At 42.1% G+C, this 14,279-nt stretch overlaps 1 protein-coding gene across 3 annotated transcripts in view; it reads right to left on the bottom strand.

The window, feature by feature from the left end:
- Positions 1–14,279, bottom strand: part of ldbr (lariat debranching enzyme) — a 46,170-nt gene that overhangs the window by 18,228 nt on the left and 13,663 nt on the right. For all 3 annotated transcript variants that reach the window (XM_068345926.1, XM_068345925.1, XM_068345927.1), the window contains exons 2-3: positions 4,242–4,464; positions 1,205–1,496 (exon numbers count right to left, since the gene is read on the bottom strand). In XM_068345926.1, the coding sequence (XP_068202027.1) occupies positions 1,205–1,496; positions 4,242–4,438 (489 nt within the window). In that variant the 5' untranslated portion in view covers positions 4,439–4,464. The remainder of the gene's footprint in view (positions 1–1,204; positions 1,497–4,241; positions 4,465–14,279) is intronic.

The raw sequence follows: 14,279 nt of genomic DNA, 5'->3' as shown, positions 1-14,279 counted from the left end.
ACAATGGTTTGATTTTGGAGTGCCCTTCTCCTAGAAGAGAGCTGCTTACCATAGCTAAAGAGTCCCTTCTACCCTTACCAAGAGGAAAGACGTAACTGAACAATTACAGTGCAGTAACCCCTTGGGTGAAGAAGAATTGTTTGGTAATCTTGGTGTTGTCAGGTGTATGAGGACAGAGGAGAATAAGTAAAGAATAGGCCAGATTATTCGGTGTGTGTGTGAAGGCAAAGGAAAAATTAACCGTAACCAGAGAGAAGGATCCAATGTAGTACTGTGTGGCCAGTTAAAGGACCTCAAAGTTCTCTAGCCGTAGTATCCTAAAGGACCTCAGAGCTCTCTAGCCGTATTATCCTAACGGAAAGTGATTATCATGTTAGTAAATCAGAAATGTGAGTGTGTTACAGTACTGCATCAACAGCTGATGTGAGGAGCTAGGTACAGTACTTTTCATCTCTGCTTTTCTGACTAAAGTTGCCAACGAGAGAAATAATAAGGTTAGACTATGGTGCAGTGAAGCACTGATCATCAAATCCTAATGTACCATTGTAATTTTAAGCACTACACTTTAACCTACTGTATCATTTAAAGGTACCTGTAAATGTTAAAAAAAACAAAAAGCTTTAAATGAATAAACCAAGATCCTTACTGATTTATCAGCCTAATCATGTTCCCTCTCCAAAAACCTTGAAGACTTCTAACCAAGAATAATACGGCTAACCAAACTTATAAAGTTCAACATCCGAGCACTATAGCTTCAGTGTTATCTATTTCCTATATTAAGGACTCGGGTTTGTAGTTGGGAAAAGTACAAATTATCTCCATATTTGTCATACAACAGTTTGTTTCCATATTTTGTCAAGATTCACAAGTATCTATATCATTTCTTCTTTCCTTTCTGTATGGTACTGATATAATAGTTGCCTCTATATGAAAAGGGTCTTTTTTGTTAGGCTCCAACATGAAGCCTTTTGTAGATCATTATTCCACCACCATACCTCTCTTTCTATATATACTCTTCAAGAAGTCATACAACATACTACTACTGCTACCTTTCCACCAGTTACTATTGATGCCATATTTGTATTATGAAGGTTCAAATCCATATAGAAATACAAATAAAAAAATATAAAAAATTTAATATAAAACCCCTTCTGATGCATAGCTTTAAGAAATGTAATTAAAGCAAAAAATTACACCTTCCTACCTGTTTAAGACGAAACACCTCCAAGTTTCGTACGTGATACACGCTACGTGTTGTGTCCGCAGAATAAGGAGTCTTTTCAAAATGTCCTTTTAAATAATCTGGTCCTTTGTAAATGCCCGAGAGACCTCCTATACGCAGCCCTCCAAACCTGACGATGCTGGCATAACCCATGTAGAATATATTGGGTGCAACCCACCCACCGTAGGGTAACTCCTGGAGATAATTAGAGGCTTCGTGATTTCCCCCAATAAATAAAGTCAGGACTGGGGCCTGCTTCTCTCCAGAATGGTACCTGGAAAGAAAACATTTTTCCTCAATACAGTATATAGAATTAGGACATTTAATGTGTAGTAACAAGTGTATAATAAATATATTTAATAATTTTGTTATAGAAATACTGAACTAGGAACTTTTATAAGTTAGCTAACCCCTTTATTGCAGATACAATCAGTTTGTATAAAAAATATCTATCAAGTAGCTAGGTTAGTTCCTACTGTTGGTGAAAACATTACTGCTATTACCAATACAGTATTACTACAGTACCTGTACAACTTTATGAACGATAAGTAGCCGATGTCCTCAAATATATATACTAAGACATCACTTACATATCCATTCAAACATAAAACCTAACACAAAATTTAACTTAATTAAATTTTTTCAAAGAATGAACACAGTAAATATAACTTATCTACTGTATACCAGCAGAAAGATATTTAATCAGGCAGTTCGCCAAATTTATAGGCACTACACAAACTCAACAAGAGGCATTGAATGGGAAGAAAAAGTGACTGGAGAAAAACATAATACAGTATATAAAAATAATATTGTTCTACTTAAAATTTCCAATTTTCAATTAAATTGTTTTAAATAATACTTGTACCGATTACTCTAGTAAGTTGATAACCACTCTGAATAAGTGTTTTTACTGTGTGTTCTAGGAACATCACACTAACCAACATGGCTCACCCAAATGCCAATAGAGGTTCTCTACACAAAATAAAGCACAGGAAATATGATCGTGCAAGATATTTTAAATCTTCACTTCGTATTGAAGAAAAGAGAAAACCAGAGATGCTGCTGACAACCAGATGTAAGATCAAATATCCTCTATCCAAACCAATTATAGACCTGAACCATGTATTACTAGCAAATGACAGCTGACATAATACAAATTGCTATCATAACTACCATGGTAATCAATAACAAAAAATCATACCGATTTGAATACCTTCAGGTAAATAGACACAATTAAAATTACTAATCTATCTATCAAACAAGGCACTTCCCCAAAATTTGGGGGTAGACAACATTAGAAAAAAACAAAAGAGGGACTGTTCCTCTTCATTCTTCCTTTCCTGACGAGGAACTCACCAGAGTTTGGTTGGTACTACTAGGGTGCCAAAGCCAACCCTACCCCAACCTTACACCACAAATGAAGCTTCATATGCTGACTCTCCCACTGCTGCTACCTCAGCATTCACCTTATGAGGAAGCAGCAGGGCCTATCAGAACTGTGACTCAATCATTCCCCATTCATTCCTTTTCCTAGCATGCTCTTTTGTCTCTCTCACATTTATCCTCCTCTTACCTAGAACTTTCTTCACTCCATCCATTCATCTAGACCTTGGCTTTCCTCTTGCACCTCTCTCATCAAATCTTGCTTTCATAAACTTTCTACATGGCCAAACCACCTCAACAAATTCATATCCACTCTAGCTGCTAGTTCATTTCTCACACCCATTCTAAAATATCAATGTCTAATTAAGATACACCAGCCATACTCCTCAGACACTTCATCTTGAACACATTCAATTTCTGCCTCTCTGTCACTCTCATTCTCCACAACTCCCATCCACATATAAGAGTTGATACAACCTCTTTCTCATACAGAACTCTCCTAACCCTCTATTCTCTACTACACCTTTTACTGCCCCCCCCCCCCCCCTTACATCCTTCATTCACTCTCTGACGTACATTTGCTTCCACTCGACCATTTGCAGCAACAACAAAACCCAAGTGCTTAAACTGATCTACTTCCTCAAATAACTCTCCATTCAATCTAGCACCACCCTCACTTCTTGTGCACCTCATAACCTTACTCTTAATCACATTTACTCGCAACTTCTTTCTCTCACATAAACTTCCAAATTCTGCTAATCAACGCAGCTCCTCTAAGTCTACAACCAATATAGTATCATCTGCAAACAGCATCTGATTCATCTACTACTCAAGATCACTCCTTAACCAAGCATTCAAGCAATCACCTCTTACAGCTCCATTAACAAACAAATTGAACAACCATGGCAACAACACATATTCCCGTCTTAGCCCTACTCTCACTGGAAAACACTGGCTCACACTATTCCCTCCTGACAATGCTTTACTGTCTGTATAAAAAATTCACTGCTTGCAACAACCAATTTCACCCCTATCAACTCATAAGCTTTTCCCAGATCCATAAATGCAAAATATACCTCCTTAATTATCGCTAAATATTTCTCAAATATCTGCCTAACTATAAAAATCTGATCAATACACCCACTACCTCTTCTAAAGCCTCCTAGATTGCATCCTCCGTTTTATCCTTAATCCTATTAACACTCAACCATACACTTTTCCAGACATACTCAATAAACTAAAATACTTACTTAGCCTCTAGTAATCAACCTTTAAATACTCTATACAATGAAGTTTTATCAATCCAAATAAAATTGGGATGCATATATAAATTATAGATGGGAAGCCCAAATGATGACAAATTCCTGTTTCATCCAAGGAAGAATAGATCCAATATACATGAGAAAAAAGAAAATAAGCAGACATGAAATTATATATAAAGTCCTTCATTAAAATATAGTAAAAAAAACATACATGTGAAACCTATGCAAAATATTAAGCTTCCTTAAAACTAGAAACTTAAGAATAGGAAGGCAACGAATTGTTTTTCACCAAATATGTAAAAGGCAAGGTAATTTAAAATAAACCATTGAACTTAATAAACATTAAACAAAATACTTCCCCATGATAAACTCACTTGTAGAAATCATGCATCTCCATATACTTAGCTGGACAGGCCATGCATCGTAAGTCTTGCTCATTGCGAACAGATTGGAAGTCCCCACAGCATATAAGGAGATCAATTTTTAACTTGTGGATCTCTTCCAACTTCTGGATAGCTCTGTATATTGTGTCCAACTCTCCATGAGAACATCCTTCCACAGCAATATGCATTGTGAAGATTTAAACCCAGCAATAGCCTGAAAAATAAAAGTAAAATCTTTATTGCATAGTAGGCAGCAATTGGTTCTACATTACCTTACCAACTATTCAATATTAAAGTATCCATGAGCTTGCAAAATATAACAAATTTGGAAGTACTGTAATTTATATTTTTCCTAACTATAAAAACCTGAGTTCTTTACATAGAGGTCATAATAACAGCAAAGGCGGAATATGGGTATAAAATTTTTAACAAGCGGCGTCTTAAACACTATCTTCCACCAGCACACCAAGATCAGCACTGCAGGAGTGACAGTGCTCTCTCCCTTGCATCCTCATGTACAGCTTTCTAAGTGCACATGATGTAGCGGTTCATAAGGTGCTCTTATCAGGGATCATAGTACACAAATTTTGTTCCCAGGAGAAGGTCTGTCTTTTGACTGAGGACAAGTGCGCTCAAAACTTTTTGTGAGGAGAGAATTCCATCGAGGAGGAAATGTTAACTACGTTCAATCTAAAGGCGAGACTGGGCATTTTTACTCCCTGAGGTACAAGAACAACTCCACTCACTGGGATAGTGGCACTGAGAAGAGCAATAACTTTTCCACAACATATAGCCCACATCGTCTGATAGACAGCGGAGGACGACTCTTGGAGGTATTCTAACATTCTCTTCCCAACTGATTGTGAAAAACCTCTTGCCGAGAGTTGCTGGATTACCTCCGACGTGAAGCCATAGCAAAGCTACTACTTCTTCTTTGTCTACATCTTTTCCCACTTCTATGTGGGGTCGATGTTTCTGGTCGGCAGCAAAGCTACTACTGGGTAGACCAGGAAGTGGAGAAACCTCCCTCGGTGCCTCTGGCAGCAGATGTAAAAGTTTCAGTAACCAATTTGCATATTGTCACATCGGAGCTACTGGAGTCATCAAGAAATCTTACAATGCATTAACCTTATTCAGAGGCCTCTTTAATAGACAGAAGGGGGAGGGGAACGCATAGACATCCATGATGACCCACTGATGTTAAAAGGGGCTACTGCCTTCAGTCTCTCTATTTTGCTTTCGGGTGGAAAGACAGTTTCCTAGTCAGAAGAGGTGCGACCCAACCATGTTGAAATACAGTACCTTAAACTGTTATTGTCAATCTTCTAAGATGATTCTTAAATACTGTACTTCCTTTGATGGATGATCTGGGATCTGGAAGAAGCATTCCCATTCCAGTGTTAGAATGAAGTCCTCAGGTCTGACTGTCTGCCATCTCCATCCTGAACAAAGTTTGTTGAACGAACTTGTTCAGGGAGGGGTCAAAAACTGGTATCTAGCCTCCAAGAGCCTTTTCTACAGGAAAGAGTCGTCTGTAGAAGCCTGGAGTGTGTCAGACATGTTTTCCCTTCTTGGAAAGAAGAGAGCGCGAGGTGGCATTCCCTCTCTCGTGACTTTGTGATGCAACAACGTAAAGCCTGAGTTAGGATGTCCATACGAACGCTCGAGAAGCTCGCCCTCGCTTCTCAACAGGTGGATGAGTATTTGCATGCATTTCTCGCTGAACTGCAGTTTTTTCCCCCCCTGGAGTCAACTCGGTCACATGAAGGAGTCCGCAAATAACTCCTGATCACAAAAGCCTAGGAGAAAACTCTTTGTTCAAATCGGACTACCTGTTCACGTCAGTGCTACGTACTCTTCAGTACTCTCTTATGAGTTTGTCGTGCAGTCTTTTGCAATCAGCATTAGGATTTGATACAGACAGGACGAATCATCCTGGTTGGACGGGTTATGGTTGAACAAGAGATTTGTTATTCCAAACTTTCCGGAGAGGTATCGCAACTGCCCTTAGGCTCCGCACTACCTTGCTGTCCCATTCCAACAAACCGCGCTCCTGTTAGCACAATGATGACATGCAATGGCATGATGTACTATTCTATGTTTCAATCTTCCTGGTGAGGTATGGAGCGTATGGACGAAAGCGTATGTAGGGTAACTATAGTAACTATATACCAAATCAAGTGACTTAAATGATAAGTGACAGGGAGAAGAGGAGGCGACAATCTTCCTGGTGAGGTATGGAGAGTATGGACGAAAGCGCATGTAGGGTAACTAACTATATACCAAATCAAGTGACTTAAATGATAAGAGACAGGGAGAAGAGGAGACGACTGATCGCCAACGTCCCAAACACAGTACTACATAATTAGTAGTAGTAGCAAGAACGTGAGAGCATGTCAAACATTACCATTGCAGGTAACATAAATGCTGTGCACAATAACTCTTTATTATATAGCTGCATAACACCAAAGCTCGCATAGTTACAGCTTATACTAGGAGAGAGTGCGAATTCATAAAAATGTTATTTTTATTAGTAAAATAAATTTTTGAATATACTTACCCGATAATCATGTAGCTGTCAACTCCGTTGCCCGACAGAATTCTATGGAGGGATACGCCAGCTATCACAATACTAGAAGGGGGTGTACTTACCAGCGCCACCTGTGGCCAGGTACTCAAGTACTTCTTGTTGACACCTCCTCAATTATTCCTCGGTCCACTGGTTCTCTATGGGGAGGAAGGGAGGGTCGATTAAATCATGATTATCGGGTAAGTATATTCAAAAATTTATTTTACTAATAAAAATAACATTTTTCAATATTAAACTTACCCGATAATCATGTAGCTGATTCACACCCAGGGGGGTGGGTGAAAACCAGTGTACAAGATTAAAGGATAGCTAAGTATCCCGTATTTCATATAATCAGTTATCCACAATAACAATGAAATAATAAGTACCTGGTAAGGAAGTCGACTTGAACCGTTACTCTGCCTTTAATAAGATCGTCTTCCTTACTGAGCGCAGCGTTCCTCTTGGGAGGCTGAATCAACTCAAAGGTGCTAAAGTATACAGGGCTGCAACCCATACTAAAGGACCTCATCACAACCTTTAACCTCGGCGCTTCTCAAGAAAGAATTGACCACCCGCCAAATCAACAAGGATGTGGAAGGCTTCTTAGCCGACCGTACAACCCATAAAAAGTATTCAAGAGAAAGGTTAAAAGGTTATGGGATTATGGGAATGTAGTGGCTGAGCCCTCGCCTACTACTGCATTCGTTGCTACGAATGGTCCCAGGGTGTAGCAGTACTCGTAAAGAGACTGGACATCTTTGAGATAGAATGATGCGAACACTGACTTGCTTCTCCAATAGGTTGCATCCATAACACTCTGCAGAGAATGGCTCTGTTTGAAGGCCACTGAAGTAGCCACAGCTCCCACTTCATGTGTCCTTACCTTCAGCAAAGCAAGGTCTTCTTCCTTCAGATGAGAATGTGTTTCTCTAATCAGAAGCCTGAATAGTAAGAAACTGAGTTCTTAGAACTTGGAAAAGAAGGTTTCTTGATAGCACACTATAAGGCTTCTGATTGTCCTTGTAAAGGTTAAGACCTTTTTAGATAGTACCTAAGAGCTCTAACTGGGCAAAGTACTCTCTTCAGATCATTCCCCACCAAGTTGGACAGGCTTGGGATCTCGAACGACTTAGGCCAAGGACGTGAAGGAAGCTCGTTTAGCAAAATTAAAGATTAAAGGATAGCTAAGTATCCCGTATTTCATATAATCAGTTATCCACAATAACAATGAAATAATAAGTACCTGGTAAGGAAGTCGACTTGAACCGTTACTCTGCCTTTAATAAGATCGTCTTCCTTACTGAGCGCAGCGTTCCTCTTGGGAGGCTGAATCAACTCAAAGGTGCTAAAGTATACAGGGCTGCAACCCATACTAAAGGACCTCATCACAACCTTTAACCTCGGCGCTTCTCAAGAAAGAATTGACCACCCGCCAAATCAACAAGGATGTGGAAGGCTTCTTAGCCGACCGTACAACCCATAAAAAGTATTCAAGAGAAAGGTTAAAAGGTTATGGGATTATGGGAATGTAGTGGCTGAGCCCTCGCCTACTACTGCATTCGTTGCTACGAATGGTCCCAGGGTGTAGCAGTACTCGTAAAGAGACTGGACATCTTTGAGATAGAATGATGCGAACACTGACTTGCTTCTCCAATAGGTTGCATCCATAACACTCTGCAGAGAATGGCTCTGTTTGAAGGCCACTGAAGTAGCCACAGCTCCCACTTCATGTGTCCTTACCTTCAGCAAAGCAAGGTCTTCTTCCTTCAGATGAGAATGTGTTTCTCTAATCAGAAGCCTGAATAGTAAGAAACTGAGTTCTTAGAACTTGGAAAAGAAGGTTTCTTGATAGCACACTATAAGGCTTCTGATTGTCCTTGTAAAGGTTAAGACCTTTTTAGATAGTACCTAAGAGCTCTAACTGGGCAAAGTACTCTCTTCAGATCATTCCCCACCAAGTTGGACAGGCTTGGGATCTCGAACGACTTAGGCCAAGGACGTGAAGGAAGCTCGTTTAGCAAAAACCGAGCTGCAAGGAACATGTAGCCGTTTCAGATGTGAAAACAATGATCCTGCTGAAGGCGTGGATCTCACTTACTCTTTTAGCTGTTGTCAAGCACACGAGGAAAAGAGTTTTTAATGTGAGGTCCTAAAAAGAGGCTGATTGGAGAGGTTCAAATCTTGATGACATAAGGAACCTTAGGACCACGTCTAGATTCCAGCCTGGAGTGGACAATCGACGTTCCTTTGAGGTCTCAAAAGACCTAGGGAGGTCCTGTAGATCTTTGTTGGTGGAAAGATCCAAGCCTCTGTGGCGGAAAACCGCTGCCAACATACTTCTGTAACCCTTGATCGTAGGAGCTGAAAGGGATCTTACTTTCCTTAGATATAACAGGAAGTCAGCAATCTGGGTTACAGTGGTACTGGTTGAGGAAACTGCATTGGTCTTGTACCAGCTACGGAAGACTTCCCCTATAGACTGATAGATTCTGAGAGTGGATGTTCTCCTTGCTTTGGCAATCGCTCTGGCTGCCTCCTTCGAAAAGCCCCTAGCTCTTGAGAGTCTTTCGAAAGTCTGAAGGCAGTCAGACGAAGAGCGTGGAGGATTGGGTGTACCTTCTTTACGTGAGGTAGACTTAGAAGGTTCACTCTTAGAGGAAGAGTCCTGGGAATGTCGACCAGCCATTGCAGTACCTCTAAGAACCATTCTCTCGCGGGCCAGAGCGGAGCCAACCAACGTCAGCCGTGTCCCTTTGTGAGAGGAGAACTTCTGAAGTACCCTGTTGACAATCTTGAACGGCGGGAATGCATACAGGTCGAGATGGAACCAATCCAGCAGAAAAGCATCCACGTGAACTGCTGCTGGGTCTGGAATCGGAGAACAATACAACAGGAGTCTCTAGGTTATCGAGGTAGTGAACAGATCTATGGTTGGCTGACCCCACAGGGCCCAAAGTCTGCTGCAAACATTCTTGAGAAGGGTCCACTCTGTGGGGATGACCTGACCCTTCCGTCTGAGGTGATCTGCCATGACATTCATACCGCCCTGAATGAACCTCGTTACCAGTTAGCTTTCGATCTTTAGACCAGATGAGTAGGTCCCTTGCAATCTAGAACAACTTCCACGAAAGAGTCCCTCCCTGCTTGAAGATGTAAGCCAGGGCTGTGGTGTTGTCAGAGTCCACCTCCACCACTTTGTTAAGCTGGAGGGACTTGAAGTTTATCAAGGCCAGAATAACCGCCAACAACTCCTTGCAATTGATGTGAAGTGTCCTTTGCTCCTGATTCCATGTTCCCGAGCATTCTTGTCCGTCCAAAGTCGCACCCCAGCCCGTGTCTGATGCGTCCGAGAGGAGACGGCGGTCGTGTTTCTGAACAGCCAAAGGTAGACTTCCTTGAGAAGAAAGCTGTTCTTACACCACGCGAGAGAAGACCTCCTCTCTTCGGAAACAGGAACTGAGACCGTCTCTAGCGTCATGTCCTTTATCCAGTGAGCAGCTAGATGATACTGAAGGGGGGGGAGGTGGAGTCTCCCTAACACGATGAACAGGGCCAGCGATGAAAGTGTCCCTGTTAGACTCATCCACTACCTGACTGAGCATCGGTTCCTTCTCAGCATGCTCTGGATGCATTCTAGGGCTTGGAAGATCCTTGGGGCCGACGGAAAAGTCCGAAAAGCTCGACTCTGAAGATCCATACCCAAGGAGACAATGGTCTGGGATGGGACGAGCTGAGACTCCTCAAAATTGACCAGGAGGCCCAGTTCCTTGGTCAGATCCATAGTCCATTTGAAAATCTCCAGACAGCGACGACTTGTGGGAGCTCTTAAAAGCCAGTCGTCTGACGGAGCCGGACACAAGATCATGGTACTGCTGCACAGTCTGTGAACTGTCAATCATGGGCAAGCGAGGAAGTACAGTGACAACCCGAATCTGTCTAGACTGTCTGGGTCGTACAGACAAACTCCTTATCGGGTTGCTGAGGTTGCCGCACTGCGTCACAACAAGTCACTTCTGTTGGTTGTTGAACGTCTTCCCCGTGACACATTGACTCCGTAAACAAAAAATCCTCTAACAAGGACTAAGCTTGGACTGCATGTCTTGTAACACAGCTCAAGGTCTATGGGAGCAGGTGTGGTAACAGACGGGATTAGCGACTGAAGTGGAACCATTACCTTCCCTGGAAGCATGTTATGCTTAAATAAAAGTCCATAGGAGGCTATGCAGCTAAAGGCTCCCTCCAAATGACAGAGTCCTCAAGGGAATATCAGAAGGAGGGAGAAAAGACCATATCCTAGAAAAGCTAAGTTCTCTCAGTGAGGGTTCACTGGTGCAAAAGCAGCAGACTAGAAGGCAACGTTATGAAACTGCTTGACAGTCTAGTGAGTTGGCAACAACCAAAGATGTGTGACTGAGAAGCATGCGGTAAGGTATGCAGAGCATGTTGTATGCAGAGTATGCTGTATGCAGAGCATGCTGTATGTAGAGCATGTTGTATGCAGAGCATGCTGAATGCAGAGCATGCTGTATGCAGAGCATGTTGTATGCAGAGCATGCTGAATGCAGAGCATGCTGTATGCAGAGCATGTTGTATGCCGAGCATGCTGTATGCAGAGCATGCTGTATGTAGAGCATGTTGTATGCAGAGCATGCTGAATGCAGAGCATGCTGTATGCAGAGCATGTAGTATGCAGAGCATGCTGTAAGCAGAGCATGTAAGGTAAGCAGAGCGTGTGCATGGCGTTTAACATTTCTCAGAAATTCCATGACCAGTGCTAGAGTGCTTTATGCATGCTTGCATGGGGTTTAAATATCAACATAATATATACCTTACATTCATAACTCATGATTCATATTTTTGCCATATTTTGCGATATTGTTAAAAATATATTGCCAGGAATACAAATATATTTTTATAAGTAATACAAATAACCTCCATTATCATAAGGTTTGAAAATGGAGGTAAGGTATGCTGAACAGCAGAGTCAGAACGAGCTGGAACAACAATAGTTGTGGTTTCCTCTTCAAGACTCTGTTGAGGGAACACCTGAGGCTCAGTCTGCAAAGGCTGATCAAAGGAAGTAGCAGAAGGTAGGCGCATGGGTGGAGGAGGCTGACTCCTGGCATGAGTGGCTGAACTCAAGGGTTGCGCTTGCTGAGTGGTTGGCGGATGCGCAGTAGCAAGTTCCTGAGGAACGAGTTGAGGTTCCTGCGGTGTGAGCTGAGAGCGAAAAGGTAGTGGCTGCGCAGAACGCAGTAAAAATCTCGCAAGTTGAGGCTCCTGAGGCGCAAGGCTAAGGTGTTGAGGTGCTTGCCTTGAGGAGGGTTGAGCTCGCTGCAGCGAGAGCTGAGGAGACTGACTCATGGACGGGAGAGGTTGTTGTACCTCAACCGAGTGTTGCATCACTGGTGGAGCAGCAAGTGGAGGCGGAGGAAGAGAGGTATAATCCTCCTGATCCCATTGTAAAGGTTGCCTTAAGGAAGGCGGAGGCTGAACACCACTGGGAACAGCAAACTCAGAACGTGGCTCAACATCGTACGCCTGGCAGGTGGTACTGCGATCAGGCGGAGCGAGCGCAGGCGGAGGGAGTGTAGGCGGAGGCGGAGGCGCAACACTCTCAGCCCGACACTCACGCATCAAGTCCGAAAGCTGTGCTTGCATGGACTGTAGTAGAGTCCACTTGGGGTCGGCAGAAACTACAGTAGGCTGAGGTAAAGATTTAACAGTCGAGCTCTGTTGTGGCAGAACCTTACTCCTCTTAGGCGGAGTGCATTCAACTGATGACTGAGGAGAGTCAGAGCTAACCCAATGACTGCATCCGGGTTGTTGAACTCTAACTTCGTACGTCTGGCATAGGTCTGGACTTTACGTTTAAGAGGTCTTGAGACCTGAGACCAGCGTTTTCTCCCCTAAATTTCTTCTGCAGACGAGCAAAATAAGGGCTCAATCGTCTGCGGGTGGGAGTGACGGTCTCGGTAAGACACGCCCACAACCACCGAGGATACTTCTGTGCGCCGATCAAGGCCTGCTGAACCCTTCTGCCCTTCGACATTGCTTCTCCCCTGGGCTTGGGAGCTTGCAAGAGGTCCCGGACTGGGAGGACGACTGGCGCGCACAGAAGTACCCTCACGCACAACACTGACACACTTTGCGCTAATCACTTATCACTTTGATTTTCTGTTTGCACTTATTTCACTGAACTCGAAACTTTAAGTGGTTTGTACCTGAAACACGCAATTCTATCCTTTCTCAAAAGTTAGTAATTGCGAAAACAGAATTACAATGTAACAGAAAAATCTAATGAAAGATAAATAATTCAGTGGCTGGAAAGAGACTAAACACTAGATCACTCTAGAAACGTTTACCTTCTTCCCCTAAAGAGACTAGGGAGAAGAGCAAAAACGATAACAACGTTACTCGCTTGAATGAAACGTTTATCCTCCTCTTTCTCCCTCCGTCTCTATCTCTCTCTCTCTCTCTCTCTCTTGACTTAGAACCTGAGAGAAGAGCCCAATCATATATATCGTTAAAACATATTATTGTTAAAGGAAAAAACTGAAATATTTCCCAAAATGAAAAGTTCCTTTATTAGGATTAAAACCATTAAGTTAAGAAAGAATGAACAAAACGCTAGACACGGTTACTCTTACTGCAACGTGAAACCGTGAAAATTCTTTCTCTATCGTAACGATAGAGCGCAAGTTGAACGTTCTGAACGTCAACAACTGCAGAGACAAAACAAAACGTTAGTTCAACTTTGAAAACAGTACGAGACTATCAAAGAAATTCTTTCAAAGACATTAAAATAGCATAATATGTTAACAGGTAAAACCAAAATGACGGGCTCAATGTTAATTAACTTCGGTACCAAGAAAAGACCGCCTACTATTAGGAAGGTCGAATATAAACACATATAAAAATTAATTTTAATAAGTTTATAATAAAAGGAAGTTAATCGAAGAGGCCTATAAGAGGCAGAGAGATATAAAATAAATCTATAACTTTTGTTAAGCAAAATTAAGAAAGAGAGTCTATACTCTCTTAGACACCAACACTTCCGTCTAAGGGAAGGGTCGGCCATTAAAAAGTGAAAGAGAGTTCATACTCTCTTCGTCACCATAATTAATCAAATTAATTCCAAAAGCTAACTAAGCTAATATAGAAGTTTCCAGTAAAGCGACAGCCGAAATCAAAGAGAAATACTTCACCAAAGTCGTGAAAATACTCCAAGAACATAAGCGTATCCCAGAACGTCTTGCCGGAAGCACGACAGAGGAATAATTGAGGTGGTGTCAACAAGAAGTACTTGAGTACCTGGCCACAGGTGGCGCTGGTAAGTACACCCCCTTCTAGTATTGTGATAGCTGGCGTATCCCTCCATAGAATTCTGTCGGGCAACGGAGTTGACAGCTACATGATTATCGGGTAAGTTTAATATTGAAAAAGATGTATCGCAT

The sequence above is a fragment of the Palaemon carinicauda genome, chromosome 22 (genome assembly GCF_036898095.1).
Source record: "Palaemon carinicauda isolate YSFRI2023 chromosome 22, ASM3689809v2, whole genome shotgun sequence".
Lineage (NCBI taxonomy): Eukaryota > Metazoa > Arthropoda > Malacostraca > Decapoda > Palaemonidae > Palaemon > Palaemon carinicauda.
Note: the sequence above shows the minus strand (reverse complement) of the source record. Positions and strands in the feature narration are given on the sequence as shown.